The following is a 17,750-nucleotide window of genomic DNA, read 5'->3' on the forward strand; positions in this document are numbered from 1 at the left end:
TGTGTGTGTGTGTGTGTGTGTGTGTGTGTGTGTGCTTTTGTGTGAGAAAGAGAGAATGTGTGAGAGGGCATGTGTGACAATGTGTGTGAGACACTGTGTGTGCGTGAGAGAGAGTAAGAGAGTGTTTAGTTTGTGAGCGCGTATAAGTGACACCGTGTGTGACACTGATTGTGTGTGCGTGAGAGAGAGGGAGAGAGAGAGAGAGAGAGAGAGAGAGAGAGCATAAACGTGTTTTAGAATAACATGCAGTGGGAAACTGTGTGTCAGAGTAGACGCCCCTTTCACATGAATGCACGAACTTTACTCTTTCGTAAGTAAAGACACATGTGTAAACACACATGGGTGTGTAATAGTAAATTTACTTTGTGTTCACATTGACTTCATGTACTGTGACTAAACCTGAAAGTGTGAATAATAAGTGTATCAAATTGAAATTCAACAGAGAAAGATGTTCTATTATTACTGGACTTACCCTGAACTAAGTCTTACCCCGAAAAAATCTAAAATGACACAGTATACTTACAGTGCAAATTTGCACATGTGTAAATATATTTTTGCACTTGGTCATCTAGCCAACACGTAAATTTGGTCCTGGTGAATATTTACACACGTAAGTAAATACATACATACATACACACGACACAACGAGAGAGAGTGGGGGGAGCGAGAGTGAGTGAGAGAGTGAGAGAGTGAGAGAGAGACTAATGTTGAGTTGTAAAACCAAGCATGCCGGTTGCTTTTGGGTTTTTGGTTTGTTTTTGGGGTTTTTTTGGTTTTTTTTGGTTTTTTGTTGTTGTTCTGGGGGTGGGAGGGTGGGTTCTTGCTTTTTTGTATCAACATTTTACATGATTATCTTCATGATTATCTTCATATTTCCTCACAGAGTGGTTTCTTGCATCGGAGAACCATGAAGTGGGAGGGTGTTTTCTTCCTTCTGGCGGGGACATTTGCTGCCGTAGGCATAACAGTTGCCATGAACACATCAACACTGACAGGTCAGTGCTTGTTTTACGTACCACGCTGCTAATTAAGAATATGTTTCCTTAAAATCATATCTTTTACTCCCGTCAGCAAGTCAAGCTCCACACATTGTAACCATGGGAAACGAACCCGTGTCATCGACGTGACGAGCGAACGCTATGACCACTGCCAAAAGAGGGTTTGTCAGATAAGGGTGTTGTCTAAAGGGAGTTTAAGGTCTGATTTGAATTATACATATTTGAAATAGTGAGTGAGTGACTTTAGTTTTACGCCGCACTCAGCAATATTACAGCTATATGGCGGTGGTCTGTAAATAATCCAGTCTAGACCTGACAATCCAGTGATCAACAACATGAGCATCGATCTGCGCAATTGGGAACCGATGACATGTGTCAACCAAGTCAGTGAGCCTGACCACCCGATCCCGTTGGTCGCCTCTTACGACAAGCATAGTCGCCTTTTACGGCAAGCATGGGTTGCTGAAGGCCTATTCTACCCCGGGACCTTCACGGGTTATTTTAAATAAGGCTTTTTGCTTGATAAAATATAGGAGTTGGTCTTTATGGACAACTTTAGAGACGATGGATTTGGCCGCTGTTCGTACCTTTGACATCCCATAAAGTGCCATGAAGATCAGAGTTAGAATTGATCTTCTGTAACCCATGATTGCCGTTTTGGGTATATAACGGGATCTGAGTGGTTCACGTGTCATCGTTGCGTAGATCGATGCTCATGCTTTTGAACAATGGATTGTCTGATCCAGACACGATTATTTACAGACCGCAGTTATATAGGTAGAATACTTCTTAGTGCAGCGTAAAATTAAACTCACGCGCTTAACTGACTTGCTATTATCCCACACTTTTGGGTATGAATTCCCGATTCGCCTTGAATTATTTTTATTTGCCAGTTGTAATGAAAGTGATAGCGGCAGTAATTTTGATGATGTGTTGATTTTCGAACACTTCAACACTAAACCCGACTCTTGCTCACCGTGAGGTCGGATTAGTCGGTCGCGCTAGCAGGGAGAATTATGTACTGGCAACTTGCTTTAAGTCCCTACTCTCAGTGAAGGTCTGTACCAATATAACTAGACTTCACCTAGTCTCTGTGGTGATAAGTAATAGCTTAAATCATAGCAGAAAAAGTGTAATTAACAGACGTGATTCCTTGTCTTCTAATCTAGATTTGCCTCTTTAAAAGATAGAATTACCATACATCCGCAGGCTTAGCATTCAGGGCCTAGATTTTCGAAGCTCTCTTAGCGCTAAGATAGTCGTAAGTTAATAATGTGTAGCACCTACGAAAATCTTAGCGCTAAGAGAGCTTCGAAACTCTATGCAGTCTTAGAGCAAGGTTACGACATAACGATCAGCGTTAGACCACGTCCACGGTGTCACCGGACCCGCAGGTTTCGAGGACGTGATCTGTAGCTGAACAGTTGCTTAATCTGCAATATAATTGATTGGTGACGTAAAACAACAGATAAAACAATCATAATACTTACATGCTACGGTTCATTTTTGTTATAGTGGTTAATGAACAGTCTTCCCTCTCTTAGCCTAGTGGTTAAAGCGTTCTCACGTCACGCCGAAGACCCGGTTTCGATTCTCCACTTGGGTATAATGTGTGGAGCCAATTTCTGATGTTCCCCGCCGTGATAGTACTGGAATAAAGCTAAAAAATGCATAAAAGTACTCTCTCTCTCTCTCACGGTATGTTTGAAGAAGTTCAGATTTATCTGACATAGAATACATGAAAATGCATGTCTTTTTTGATGTATTATCGCGTTTATTAACCTAATCATCACCGTTCTTTCTACAGGCTGTGGCGCATCACTGGTGTTGCTGGTATGGTCGGGAGTGTTCCTTCACATCTGGAGCCTACGTCCAGCTCATAACCTCACCTTTATCGTAGTCCTCAAAATGTACTTTCAACAAAGGATCATATCAACAGTTGGTGGATTCATATTATGGAGATTTAATTCACTTTGTCGCGACGTGAAATCCGCTCAAACAAAGACCCTATTTAAATTGCTCAAATCAGGTCAGGACTCAGTGTATGGACGAGACTTCAATTTAGCAGCCATTACATCCGTCGACGAGTTCCGGTCGCGCATGCGCCTGACAGAATATAAAGATTATAAACCTTATATTGACAGGTGTCTGGCTGGCGAAGAAAACATATTTTTCAAGCAAGAAGTGAATTTCTTTGCTGCAACATCCGGTACGACTTCCGGTCGCAGCAAGTTATATCCGTTAAATTTAAAGGCAAACAGTTCATTATATGGGCCTTATTTCGTTATGCCCTTGTCTACAACACTCAATGCAGCGCCTAAACTCCGGCAACTGAGCCTGTCGGAATACATGATGATACCTGCTAAGAAAATGAAAACAGAGAGAGGGGTCAGCAAAGGGTCAGTTTCTATGACGTTTTTGAGACACGAAACATACTATTGCACACCTAAGGCCGCCAACGACATATATAGCGAGCAAGAAAGTCAGTATGTGCATATGGTGTTTGCTCTGCGCGAACGAGATCTGGGGGTTATGCATGCGATGACGTCAACGGTTGTCTTACAAGTCTTGACTCTCATTGAGAAGAACTGGAGAAGACTCGTGCAGGATATTCGTAGAGGGCAGCTGGACGAAGATCTGGAAATCGCTCATGATGTAAGAGAGTCTCTGAACAAGCACCTGACTCCTCTGCCGGAAAGGGCTGATGAACTGGAGGAAATCTTCAGGTCTGGCTGTAAGGACATGGTGCCGAGAATCTGGCCACATCTAGGTGGGATCTCCTCAGTCTGCACTGGGACGTTTGCTCTGCAGGTACGTTTTTTTGTCCTAGAAACTGACCTGTCTGTGTAATCATCTGCCGGCCCTTCTGTATGAAGACGCACAGAGCGAAATTTCTAATCACCCGTTCAACGTCGACCCGTAAATTCTTAGACGGCAGATCCTATCTTAATTTCGCTTTTACACGGTTAGTTGCAAATGTACATATACCATTCAAAAAGGTTGAGGATATTCCATTCCATTTCCACTAGGCAATACGTGTGAGAAAAAGTAATATATATCAATACCGATGAAACATTTCCAAAGGAAATGAATAAATTGTCTCATTTCCCCTTAATTTCTCTTCATCATCTGTTTCCTCTTTGCATTTTATCAATCTTGATTGATAAACTTTTTAACGTTACAATAACACTTGTCAGATTGTTGTAGATCTTTGTAACTGAGCGCCATGGCATTTTTAAAAGGTGGAGTACAATCAAAAAAGGGTTTCTATTATGTGTCAGCCTAACGTTGACCTTGATCTTCATGACCTTGGTTGGCTGAAGAAGCTTTGACGTTACATTAATTTATATAGACATTTTCAACTCCAGCGTTGGTAATTAAGTGGATATTACTGACGAGATGAATTTATGTTTAATTTTATTTGCACTGAAACTGACACGAACAAGATTGATCATCTGCTTGTGTGAGCAGGTTATTCTTTTGGGTACTTGTTTAGCAACTGACAACCGAGTTCACATAAATCAGTCTAAACAGATATCCATGGTGTATTGTGTAGTAATCTTGTTAAGTGTCATTTGGTGTTTTGGGTGTAATAACGGCACTAATTCAGAGATTTTACAATGTATATTTCTGATTTGGATTTTTTAGGCGAAGCTCATCAGGGAACGATATCTAGGTGGCGACATTCCTCTCTACTCATACTGCCACATGTCTACTGAATGCATGTATGGGGTGATTCTGTATACCGGAAGTCTCTATGATCCGGAAACACGCGCAGAGAGGGAGGATTACGTCATCCTGCCAGGAATGAACTTTTATGAGTTCATACCAGCTGAACACACCCAGGAGGAACAGCCAGACACGCTCTTAGCTCACCAGGTAAGAAGGGAGATGCAGTTAGTCTATGAATATTCATGACTTTGAACAACCAATGAACTCCATTTAAACAGAAAAGCAATGAGACCCAGTGAGGTAGACGACTGACCTGAAGAAAATCATAGACCTGCTTTATTTAGGATCTGCATCGCAGAAAGGGTACGAGGGATGGGACAAAGACGTTGTTCGACGTCTGTGAGGCAAGCTGAACGTGCAACGTTAGTGGGTTTTATTTTAAGGTAGCGGTTGGGTAACCTAGCGTTCTCTCGTCACACCTTAAGACCCGTAAGTCAATACTCACTCGCTGTGATTTAACGTCGCTATGCATTACGGCATTCAGCCATGACTGAGGATAAATATTTCAATGTGTACGAAGGGAAAATTTAACTTTCGTTTCGTGCTGGGGATAGGGGTGAAAAAAAAAACAAGAATGAAGACCTGATTCAAAACTGAGTTTGTTCAAAAAGGTACCTCTAGGCTCGATTGCTGTATGGTATAATACTATCAGAGGGCCGTAGTGATGATGTCGTTTTGTAGACGTGGAAGCTGGCCAAAGGTCTGGTAAAGAAGTATCTTAAAACTCTGGGTGCCTCAAATATATTGAAGGAGCTGTGTGCGTGCGTGCGTGTGTGCCAAAGAATCCAAACCATTTTATGTTTTCCTTTCGAGTCGTATGCACTGCGATATATGGAATTTATTTACTTGCCAGTGTTCAAACCTCACCCAGGGCCGTAAGCTTTATTGACAAGAAAACATGGCACACGCACATTGCCCGACACGCTGATCACATACTGTCGGCCTTAAGACCTCAGTGGGTGTGGTAGTGTGTCAGGGAAACCCCACACCCCTTTGAAAATTCCTGGATCCGCCTATGAAGAGAGTTTTTATGGAATATCAACTTCTTTATTATAAAAAAACCACAATGTGTCCTGATGAAGGGGTAAGGGCATATCCCGAAACGTTATGTTTCTCGTGATAAAGAAGTTGACGTCCATAAAAACTATCTTCCTCACTCAGCGTTCGAAAATGATGTAGGGCCGTAGGCCAAGAAGCCAACTAAAACCACTCGGACCCACAGCTGTTGTTTTGTGCATGTTTGTATTGTCAACAGCGTTTTTTTCCTCCCTAGTAACTAAGAGTATTATTTTCATATCCAACTGTTAGACCTACACATTCTCTGATTCTGGGTCCTTAGGCCTGGAGCTTTTTAGGACTAAGCTACCTCTGGGCTCGATTGTTGTATGGTATAATACTATCAGAGGGTCGAAGTGCTGATGGCGGTTTGTAGACGCGGAAGCTGGCCAAAGGTCTGGTAAAGAAATACGTTAAAACTCTGGGTGCCTAAAACATATTGAAGGGGTGTTTATAGTATAAACCTTCCCATTCATCTCCATAAAAAGGTTCAGAATCTCTAAATAGTTGTCATAGACTAAATCATTTCTACAAGTTTCCTTAAAACTTCATTTATTCAAACAATCTATTTGTTTCAATATAAGTCCAAAGTGCACCGAAATTCTATCCCCTTTGTCTATGTAATGTATTCGGCAAACATTCGGTGTATCCCCTCTTATCATAAACCCCCCTCCGGGCAGGACCCTTAATTCTCAAACGCTATCAATACATGTCAGTTAACACCTCCCTACGTCGGCGAATCTTACGTATGTACATGTGCATGGGCCAGTGACCTTGCACAATGTGGCGTAATGGCCCTGTGTATAAAAACCTGACCGATATGGTCAGTCGACAGACCAACCGGCGAGACCATCCAGCGAGACCAACCGGCGGGACCATCCAGCGAGACCAACCAGCAAGACCAACCATGGAGACTAGATCATCGACAGAAGTGGACGGATTGTGCGTCTAGTCGGGGTGTCGGCCAAGGCCGTCGCCCCACCTACGACTACGTCGACGATGAAGAATCGCCGTCGGACTTCTGAATGTGTGTAAGTGACAGAGCGGGTCTCCACATCGGGATCATTGGCCATTCAGTCCTGATGTGCGTTCTGTCACATGTTTACCACTGTATTTTACCATTTTGACCATCCTTCGACCAAACAGTAATAAAACATGGCTGCTGCTGTCTTCAACTCTAACACCGACTCATGTCCTCCCTGTCTCTTGTCCACCATCATAAACTACCACCCGAGGGCGACGACCACGACGACGCTCTTGGACAGATGGTGGAGAAATATCCGGGTAGCGTGAGTTTGCTGTGACTCACGCACGATTCCCCTACCCTAACTCGCAGCAAAGCAACCGGTAGTTTAGAGATGGTGGTTGACAAGAGCAGCGTCAACGTCGGGCGCTATCTTGGCGGAAGAACGAAGACATCAGACAGTCAGCCGACCTTTCATCAACGAGAGTGCAGCCCATAACCAGCAACCTTCTCTAAATCATCGAAAGCAGCAAGACGCAGCAAGCCCATGTGTGAGTACAACAAATATCAACGTCATCCGTCAAGATCAAGTCAGCGAGTTTCAAGTATCTGCAGCAAGTACTCCATAATATGTGTGTGACAATACATGTGAACGTTTGTTCGAACTATCTCAGAGTTTTATAGTGACTGTATATGTTTCCCTCGGACATTCTTGTACATGTCAGGTATGTCAATCTTCTCCAGCCATTGTTTCATATGTATTTATATGTGTCATATTTTTCATCTACTGAGTACTTATTGCTATCTGTATGTGATGTTATGAGGCGTACATCTTTATTAGATTAAGTTTTTGAAGTCGGTTAGGCTCTTACTTTACTACATATCCTTGCATATACACATTTAATGCAGATCAACGCTATCTGCGGGTTCCGAGTCGTCCCACTCAAATCAGACTCCCGGTTTCAAGGATTTTTCTAGCAATTTGTTCCTCTATAACTATTACTATGGACAATAGCTTATAACGAGCTATGCAATACTGTAATTACTCTTCGTGAAAACGTCTAAATCTTTTTATGTGGTAAAAGCAGTCGTAGAAGTATAATAAGCTATGTCTCTCCAAGCTTATTTGATGGAGACTGTTTATCCAGTCTACATCCTACTTCTTCGTTTTGCCAACGTGTTTGTGCTTAGTTATGATACCGGCGAAAATTTAGTATCCATGTGCATAATACTTTCTATGGTAACTGGCACACAATATACAATTCGCTAAAATATCTTTGAGCCAATTGCACTTGAATTAATTTTTCATCAACTTTCGGTTTAGACTTTTGAAGTTGGTTAGGTTTATTTTTTTTTTCATGCCAATTCTACTTTTAGTGCAGATCACATCTACATCTGCTAGCCTTGTCGAGTCTAGGCTCACCAATATAAGACTCCCAATTTCAAAGATCTTACTGTTGTCATGAAAATATTACATTCAAATGCAAACGACGACGCATTACGCACATTCTGTTTTTGTTCCTGTAAGTCATACGTGTACTTATCAGTCTGGTATTCCGACTGTATGGTCGACCGTGAGCAGGATTTTGCCGCTCGGTGGAAACGTCCAATGTTTTATTTGTACGAGCTGGATAGCCGCTCACCTGTGTTTTTGTTAACGGCTGGAATCTCCGCTGACCTGTATTTTGTGTATAACCGTCCGGTATTGTTATTGTTATGTTTCGCCTGACTAATGTTGACAATTCGATTCATATATTACTTTGACGTTCCTGTATATCTTATCTAATGCCATTACGATTATGTGACTTATGATCAATGCCTCTACCAGATATTGTCAACGCGTCAACGTTTCATGCAGTTTACCGTATACTTGTACATCCAATATTGTCATTATTTTCAAAAGGTGCTTTTGAGGACAAAAGCTCCACGACGTTCAGGGGTGTTGTCATAGACTAAATCATTTCTACAAGTTTCCTTAAAACTTCATTTATTCAAACAATCTATTTGTTTCAATATAAGTCCAAAGTGCACCGAAATTCTATCCCCTTTGTCTATGTAATGTATTCGGCAAACATTCGGTGTATCCCCTCTTATCATAAACCCCCCTCCGGGCAGGACCCTTAATTCTCAAACGCTATCAATACATGTCAGTTAACACCTCCCTACGTCGGCGAATCTTACGTATGTACATGTGCATGGGCCAGTGACCTTGCACAATGTGGCGTAATGGCCCTGTGTATAAAAACCTGACCGATATGGTCAGTCGACAGACCAACCGGCGAGACCATCCAGCGAGACCAACCGGCGGGACCATCCAGCGAGACCAACCAGCAAGACCAACCATGGAGACTAGATCATCGACAGAAGTGGACGGATTGTGCGTCTAGTCGGGGTGTCGGCCAAGGCCGTCGCCCCACCTACGACTACGTCGACGATGAAGAATCGCCGTCGGACTTCTGAATGTGTGTAAGTGACAGAGCGGGTCTCCACATCGGGATCATTGGCCATTCAGTCCTGATGTGCGTTCTGTCACATGTTTACCACTGTATTTTACCATTTTGACCATCCTTCGACCAAACAGTAATAAAACATGGCTGCTGCTGTCTTCAACTCTAACACCGACTCATGTCCTCCCTGTCTCTTTTCCACCATCCTAAACTACCACCCGAGGGCGACGACCACGACGACGCTCTTGGACATATTCATGAGCGTGAGCGTGTGCGTGCGTGCTGGTTCTGGGTCCTTAGGGCCTTGAGCATTTTAGGACTAAGGGCAAACACTGATATCACTTAGAGATGTCATCTACATGAGCAGAACATACATTTTAGACTATCGAGGTGTGATATGTTCTTTGCTTTCATTAATGTTTAACAGGTTAAGTCGGGCAAGGACTATGAGCTGGTTGTCACCACGCCACGTGGTTTGTACAGATACAGATCTGGCGACATGGTACGAGTGTGTGGCTTCTCCGGCAACACACCGAGATACAAGATGTTGCAAAGGTGAGCACTGAATGAATACCAAATCACATAATAGTCTAGCGCTTAGCGCCTTGTCTCTGAATATATACTTCCCATCAAAAGTTTAGACTCAATTGTAACACTCACTATATGTTGAAACACTCACTATATAATTTATGTATACAAAGATGAATTGTATGAGGATCACGCATCAAATTGCTGAAAAGCATGTGCAAATATCATGCATGTGAACAGCTGCGTTTTGGTGTAGAGTTTTGTTTAGAATTTGCCAATTTTCACTGATTTTTATCATTTCTTGAACTTATCTTTTCAACGTTATGAATTTGTTTCTCAGTTACGCTCATGTGTAAACAGTACCTTTAAACGGTATGGAATATTTTGCAAAATACAGCTTAGAACAGTTGCCTGAAGTAAGACTAGTGGCTATTTTCACACTAGTGAGTCAAAACTTTTGATGGGAAATATATGTACTTTTATTTTGATAGGACCAAATATTTCCCTTTTAAGTTGAAAAGAAGACACCGGAGAGATGAAAGATTGCAGAAGGTTCTGGAGGGATTGGAAATTAGTGAATGAAAAGTGAAGATCCAGGTTCGTTAACCGACATGAATCCACGCGTGAGGACCATTTCCGGTCGTGATCGTAGTGGAATATTGCTGAGAGCGGCGTAAAACTCAAATGTTTTTGACGCATAGCTTATGATAATATTTATCAGGTTACATGGGGAAACATTGGTTACAGTCATTATGTCATCAAAGACTTATTCATTGTCACTTTCAGGCGTGGAGATGTTTTAAATGTCTCCGTGGAAAAAGTTCCTGAATTTGTTGTTAGAGAGGCGGTTACGGAAGCTAGCAGTGAATGGACTTCCGGAAGACTGGTGAATTTTGTGTCTACAGAGAATATCCATGTGGACACTGCGACAGGTATGTAGGAACTGGCTTTTTATGTAGTCTTCCTCCCCAGGTAGGATAGTTGTAACTGGGAGACAGTGAGTGAGTGAGGTTAGTTTTACACCGCACTCAGCTATATTCTATCCATATGGCGGCGATCTGTAAATCATGGGAGACGGTCACTCAGGAGACGTAATATATGAATCAAAACCAATGCTAACAGGTTTGCATATACTACATCACCACTGTAGGTGCGAGAGGGTAGCCTAGTGGTTAAAGGGTTCTCTCGTCAGACCGAGAATAGGTTCAAATCCCCGCATGGGTACTACATCTGAAGCTCAGCAGTGAAGATAGCTGCATTGCCAACTGAAATGAATCTACCAGTCGGTAACTTTGATGAGGGTGTCCTCCCATTACGCAGACAGGCAGTTCGCAGACACCACAAAACAACAAAATTTACGGTTCAATGAACAGATTAGCAACTACCTGTTAGCTACACATTATAATGGAATGGCCCAAATAAAACGCGTGAAAAATATCTAATATTTATTTGATAAAAAGAATATAATATTTATCTGTCCTCTAAGATTCGAGATTGACTCACGTGAAGGAAATATATTGCTACAGTTTAAGTCAAAACGAATTAATGCAGAACGGCAGGTTCGCTGACTTGGCTGTCACATGTCATCGTATCCCAGATGCGTAGATCGATGCTCGTGGTGTTGATCACTGGATTAGCTGGTCCAGACTCGATTGTTAACAGTCTGCCGCCGCTTAGCTGGAATATTGCTGGGAACAGATGACATGTGTCAACCACGTCAGCGAGCCTGACCACCCTATACCGTTAGTTGCCTCTTACCACAAGCATAGTAGCCTTTTACGGCAAGGATGGGTTGCTGAAGGCCTATCCTACCCCGGGACCTTCACGGGTCTCTGTGCCAAACGTGTTGTTATCAAATGTATATGGTGTATATCGCATGGCGACTTTACTATCAAAATGTGTAACATCTCATGAGCGTATCATCTGGCGACCTCACTGTCAAGTGTATGGGATATCGTGTATATCATATGACGACGTTACTATTGGATACCAGACGTGATGCTTACCTTAATTCCACGAGTATGGGATAGAGAGACCCATTTGTTTTAACCAGCTCGATCATTATGATAAGAGTCTGCAGACCAAAGAAGATATTGTAATGAACCGATATGTATTCTATATCAACAGACCCGTGAAGATTAGAATAGATCTTCAGTAACCCAAGCAGTGTCGTAAGGGGCGACTAATGGGATCAGGCTCGCTGACTTGGTTGACACATTTCATCGTATCCCATTTGCATACATCTATGCTCATGCTTTTGATCACTGGATTGTCTGGTCCAGACTGGATTATTTACTGGCCGCGGCAACATAGCTGTAATGTTGATGAGTGCGGCGTAAACAGTGAAACTCATTCAACAATATGGTATTTCTAACCCGTCGTCCCACACGCTGACACCATACATCAAGTGGAATGAATGCAGTGGTAACAGGGGTTCAGAAAATGTTATCACGTCACTCGCACTTCAACTTTGACTGAAACGTGTGACTAATGTTAAACTATAAACTGTACTTAAACTAAACAGCTATATATTTTTCTTTAGGTACGAGAAGTGACGCACTATATTACGTCATCTTCGTGGAGACGGAATCTGGGAAACCATTGCTGGCAAAAGAGGAATCGTCTGTAAGTAAAACGAGCGCTGTGACATAGAGATACATTTAGTGTAAAATCATGCTGATTTACTATGAATCTCTTGAATGAAGCTCTGCAGGCTAAGTAAACTTAGGTTCAGTTAGTTAGACTGGAACCTCTAGACTGTGTGATGTGGTTATTCTACTCCGGACCAAATGGGTACAGTGTGTGAAGCCCATTACTGGTGTACCCCGTCGTGATATTGCTGGAATATTGCTAAAAGCGGCCTAAAGCCCAACTGCACACTTACTGTCGTTATCGAGATTTTCAGATGTAAGGTCATCTGCGTCCATCGGTGCTCACACTATCGATCATTGGTCTATCAGTTCAAGTTGGAGAGAAGTCTTTAATCAGACAGTAAGACCTCTTTCATATCAGCCTGATATTGTACTTAGACAGAATAGAACATGAATTCTGGTGGCCTTGGTCGTGTTAAACATGTATATGCATCGTCAGCAGGTCGCCAGTCAATTTTTTGTTAAGGCCGAGACGGTCGAACATAGCGTAATGAGGGGTAGGCTGATAGTCAAAGCGTTCGCTTTTGACTCCAACACCCGGGTTCGACTCCCAACATGGCTACAATGTGTGAAGCCCATTTCTGGTGTCCGCCGTCGTGATGTTGCTGGAATGTTGCTAAAAGAGACGTACAACTAGACACCAATTTCAATGATAAACGACTCGATATTATGTAAAAGCGCTGGGACGAGATGTGTTAGGTGCACTAGTATGTTCAAAGTATTAATCAAAGACCTTCCCCCATTTATTTGTTTATTGCTAAAAGCGGCGTAAAACCAAATACACTCACATTGATACACCCAATCTCTAAGTGAATGACCGTTCCAGTAGAGGAAGCGGTTTGCTTCTTATATTGTTTTACGTACATACGTCGGTCGATGCCCTTTGTATTCCTCTCTATAAAGACAAGCTAGCATATGTCGCAGTAATTCTGCTAGAAGTAAACTGTTTAATAGTAGAGGCACGTCCAACCCATGGACGCCCATATGTTTGTTGTCCACAATGTCCCGGCGTGTCTGTGTCGTGTTAAGGACAGGTAAGCCGCTGGACACCACAGGTGACACGCTATCAGCAAGGCCACCAAGTCTGACCACTAGATCGCCATGACAGCGATACATGTTTACATGTTTGTGCTCTCAACACATACTGTACATAAGGACATTTGCCGTGGGCTATTATGACTGGAGGGTGGATTGTTTAAGCCTCGATTTAAGAGTATTTTTCTTTGCGTGTGGGGTTTTCTTTTCTCTTTTCGTTTTTTTTATCCCCCGAAACGCGTTTTGTGGGGTTATCAAAATGGACTCCGTCTGTGCGTCTTTGCATTCCTTTTCCGGAGAAGATCTTTAAAACCACTCAATATTTCTTCACCAAACTTTGCACTTAGATAGGCCTGGTGGTGTACTGGCACCAGTACATAGCAACAAGTTTGACTTTGACTCAAATTGGTGGTAGTGCTCTTTTCCGGGGCAGAACTCTAAAACCGTTCACTCTTTCTTCACCAAGTTTCGTACACACGCATATCTAGTGAACTGGTGCCTTTTGGTAGTTTTGGAATTCAGATTAAAATATTTGTTTGTGTTTCCATGGCAAGAAGGTTGGATCCAGCCGAAGTTGGTTGAATTGCTCCATTATGGAGCAGAGCCTAAAAGCCTTTCAGTACTCTCCTTCCACTTTGGTCTGTACATGCCAAAACATTTGACATAACTTCAATTCTTGAAGAGTATTTTGTCATTACTGCTGACTATGTCTTCTTGAAGAGGCTACCAGAAGTTCATGGAGGCTCATGACGAACAAGGTTGTGAGATTTTTCGGGGTATTTACGTCTAAATGTTGCCAGTGTTGCTAGAATATTGCTGAATTGCACCCACTTATTCCAGTGATCAGGGACTGGTTATTTAGTGAAAGTGTTGGGAGAGTTGTGCTTGCTGCATTTATGTACGGAAAATAATGATCTTCCTCCATCATATTTGAGATGACTTTCCCCATTTACTTTTATATTGCTAAACGTGGCTTTAAACCATACTCATTTATTCGTAAGGACAAAAGGTAGAATGGTATCCTAAGTGTAGATATAATAGAGTAGCTTTCATGCTTTTACACCTCAACATTAGGGCCTCTTTCTTTCTCTCTCTCTCTCTCTCTCTCTCCCTCTCTCTCTCTCTCTCTCTCTCTCTCACACACACACACACACACACACACACACACACACTTTTCAATGTCCACAAATTCGGTGAGCCAAACATCATTTTGATCTTTGGCCCAGTTTGGATCTAGAGCCTGTTCTCCACTCATCAGTGATCTTTTTAAATTTATGTCCACCCCTTGAATGTATTCCAGATCGACTCCCACCTACAGCTGGTGTCAGATACATACCGAGCATTCAGAGAAAAGGGCACCATCAGCAGACCCCGCATCGTGCAGCTTCGTCCCGGGACCTTCCACCTGATGAGGGAGAACGCAGCCACGAGGAACCCCACCATGTACAAAGGTCTATTCAAACATCCCCACACAGTCCGCAAACCAGAGACTCTCTTGTTCCTGCTGGACAACAAGTTATAGCGCCCGCTCTATACCTTACCATTATGTTTGATATTAGAACCTTTAACCAGATCACTGCCTTAAATATTACAGTTTGCTGTTCATTGACAATTTGATATTTATGCACTGCATGTTAAACGGACAAAGGCCTGCTTTTCATAAGCAAAATAGTCTGCCCTGAACATTAATATTTTCCTCCCAGATTTATCTCAAACTGTACAGACATCCAAGTGTTATTAATCTCACGGTTCTCTCATCTCGCAGTGTTCCTTTCAGTGTGTTCCTGATAATAAACACACTAACCCAAATGCACTCGCATATGGAAATAATAAGGGAACAAATGACATTACAAGTGTGGCTATATTTATTTCCAAAGTCTCACCCGCAGTGCAATACATACCTTGTGAGGAAACCTGGAATATCGGTACACTTGTTCTTTCATATGTTCCCTCATTTGTTTCTGTGAGTATATATCCAGAGACTTAGCCTCAGTGTTGGGAGGGATACAGCGATACTTCTGAGACTGCTATATACTTACCACAATCACATACACCCATCATCCGCTTCTTTCAGAGACTTTCGTCTGTCCAGTAACGTTATGATAACGTTTGAAATGTTTAGATAAATCCAGTTTGCATGTGTTTACCTTCGTAAGCTCGATGCTCATGATGTTGATCATTGGATTGTTTGGTCCACCAGATTCGATTCTATGCAGACCACTGTCATATAACTGGAATATTGCACAGTGCGGAGAAAAACAACAACCCGACCCACTGGGAGACCATCACACTAACAAAGCTTATGTAATGCGTTCAACTTGATAATCTGTAGATGGAATCGTCTCTTGACATCATTCCTTGAATCCAAGTTTGTCTTGAGGACAGACCATTTTGGTTCCTGGATTACCATTATTCCAAGAAAGGGACGTCGACCGCTCAGCTGGAATCAGCATGACACTGTACATTTCCGGATTTTGCTGATAACTGGAATACATCTTAAGGAAAGTAATGTTGTCAGAATTAGGTCAGTGCTCAGGTCGTTTCGCAGTGGGAATTATTGGAATGAACACCTGCAACGTCGATACAATACAATACAACTAGATATTTGTATAGCGCCGATATCCAGTTAGTTCAACTGCTCAAGGATGTCCATAACAACGGCACATCGTATTTTCAATCTCCACTCCCTGGGGATCATACAACTCTTGCAGCCTCACCAGGCGCACCGAGTTAATGCGGCTTTCCCATCCTCACGAGGTACCCATTCACAGATGGGTGGACTGGGACGCATAGTCACGGTACTTGTACTTTGTCCATGTTTACTGCACGTTGCTCTACCCGCAACTAGGTATTTGTACGTATTCGTGTGACCACCATCTGGTCATCTACCAACGGATTCGTGGGTTCGTTAAAGTGCACAGGGTTGTGTTTCGGTAGAAACTGTCCTGTTCTTTTGAACATAAAAAGTCGAATTAATTTGAAAAGCAAGAACGTAAACGGTTCTATCAGTAACAGAGAGATCAACGTATGTGCATAAGACAGTTTATCTTTTAAAGCATAACCTGAATACGTGGGTGTGTTTACCTACAAACTGCATATGAAACTGGCATTCACTTGTTGCAGGAGGTTTGCATGGACGTAAAAGATAAATATACACGTTATGTAAAGTGAAAAAAAACATTACACGTTACTGTTTCTGTGGCAGATTCAGAAGAAGAAAAATGTATATCTAAACAGACAATTACCACCAAAATCCAGGTGTTGAAGGAAAGTACAATGGGGCTCACCATTCTCCTACCCAGAGTTCCATGCGAAAAGACTCGTTCATGTAATGTTGAAGCAATCACACACGAAGAGTTCATCATAGAATGAAACCCAGTTTTCCAAGAAATCTTGCCTGGTTCCCTTGGTACGCTGCGTCTGCCGTACACTCGGATTAACAATGTGATATTTATATTTTTAGTATGGACAGGAGAGAATGACATTCTTCGTGTTCGGCCTACTTATTCATAGATTCGAGATGTTTCTGTAAACACTTTCAATATTTATATTTGTTGTATTGTTTAAACACGTTGAGAATAGCATTCTTCATGTTAGGGTACCAAGGTTCTCTTGTTCATGGATCTGAGATTTTCTGTAATGACTTTCAATTTCAGCCAGTATAAAGAATGCTTAAATTTTCCACCATTTAATGAAACAAGTGTACAGACTGGACAAATACGTAATAGTGTAATATAGAATGTTCACAAGAAAATTCCATGGAAAACCACGCGTTGTTTTTCGCAGAATATATGATATACATCATAACATATATTGAAATTCTCACGTCAGCATGCGCCATTTGTGCATGGGTGGTATATACATCATGTAAATAAACAATGTGAATAGGTGCTGAACTGTTCTGTGTGTAGCTTTTATCACGTCGCTGTCAGTTCGTGAAGATCTGGGTTACAACTGGTCTTCAACAACTCATGTCTGTCGTAAGAGGCGACAAACGGGGTTAGTTTTTTAGACTCTCTGAGTCTGACTCTCTCACACGCCATCGCATCACAGTTACGTAGATAGACTCCATTATTTTCAGGCCGCTGCTCTATGGCTGGACTGCTTTGATAAACAGCAGTCATGTCTTTCAGTCACCTCACAGCGATACGGATTCATACGATCGTACCATTTCATACTACCTGTGAAAAAAGCAGTGAAATAGTATTATCTTTCCTCACACATAAATGTCGTTTTCTGATTCTCTGAGTGCTAATATGTTATTTTGAATGTACCTCACTCACCAGCGAGCAACATTTTCTAAGTATACCTCTGGTATGTCGAACTCGGGTAGCCTAGT

General features: G+C 42.2%; 1 protein-coding gene across 1 annotated transcript in view; it reads left to right on the forward strand.

Annotated features, from left to right (window-relative positions):
• The window catches only part of LOC137262122 (uncharacterized), a 17,698-nt gene extending 397 nt beyond the window's left edge, over window positions 1-17,301 (forward strand). The window contains exons 2-8 of the mRNA XM_067799897.1: window positions 884-995; window positions 2,806-3,809; window positions 4,647-4,877; window positions 9,625-9,752; window positions 10,512-10,657; window positions 12,268-12,350; window positions 14,712-17,301. Coding sequence (XP_067655998.1) covers window positions 908-995; window positions 2,806-3,809; window positions 4,647-4,877; window positions 9,625-9,752; window positions 10,512-10,657; window positions 12,268-12,350; window positions 14,712-14,933 — 1,902 coding nt within the window. The 5' untranslated portion in view covers window positions 884-907 and the 3' untranslated portion in view covers window positions 14,934-17,301. The remainder of the gene's footprint in view (window positions 1-883; window positions 996-2,805; window positions 3,810-4,646; window positions 4,878-9,624; window positions 9,753-10,511; window positions 10,658-12,267; window positions 12,351-14,711) is intronic.
• The last annotated feature ends 449 nt before the right edge of the window (window positions 17,302-17,750 follow it).

The sequence above is a fragment of the Haliotis asinina genome, chromosome 14, assembly GCF_037392515.1.
Source record: "Haliotis asinina isolate JCU_RB_2024 chromosome 14, JCU_Hal_asi_v2, whole genome shotgun sequence".
In the NCBI taxonomy this organism is placed as follows: Eukaryota; Metazoa; Mollusca; class Gastropoda; order Lepetellida; family Haliotidae; genus Haliotis; species Haliotis asinina.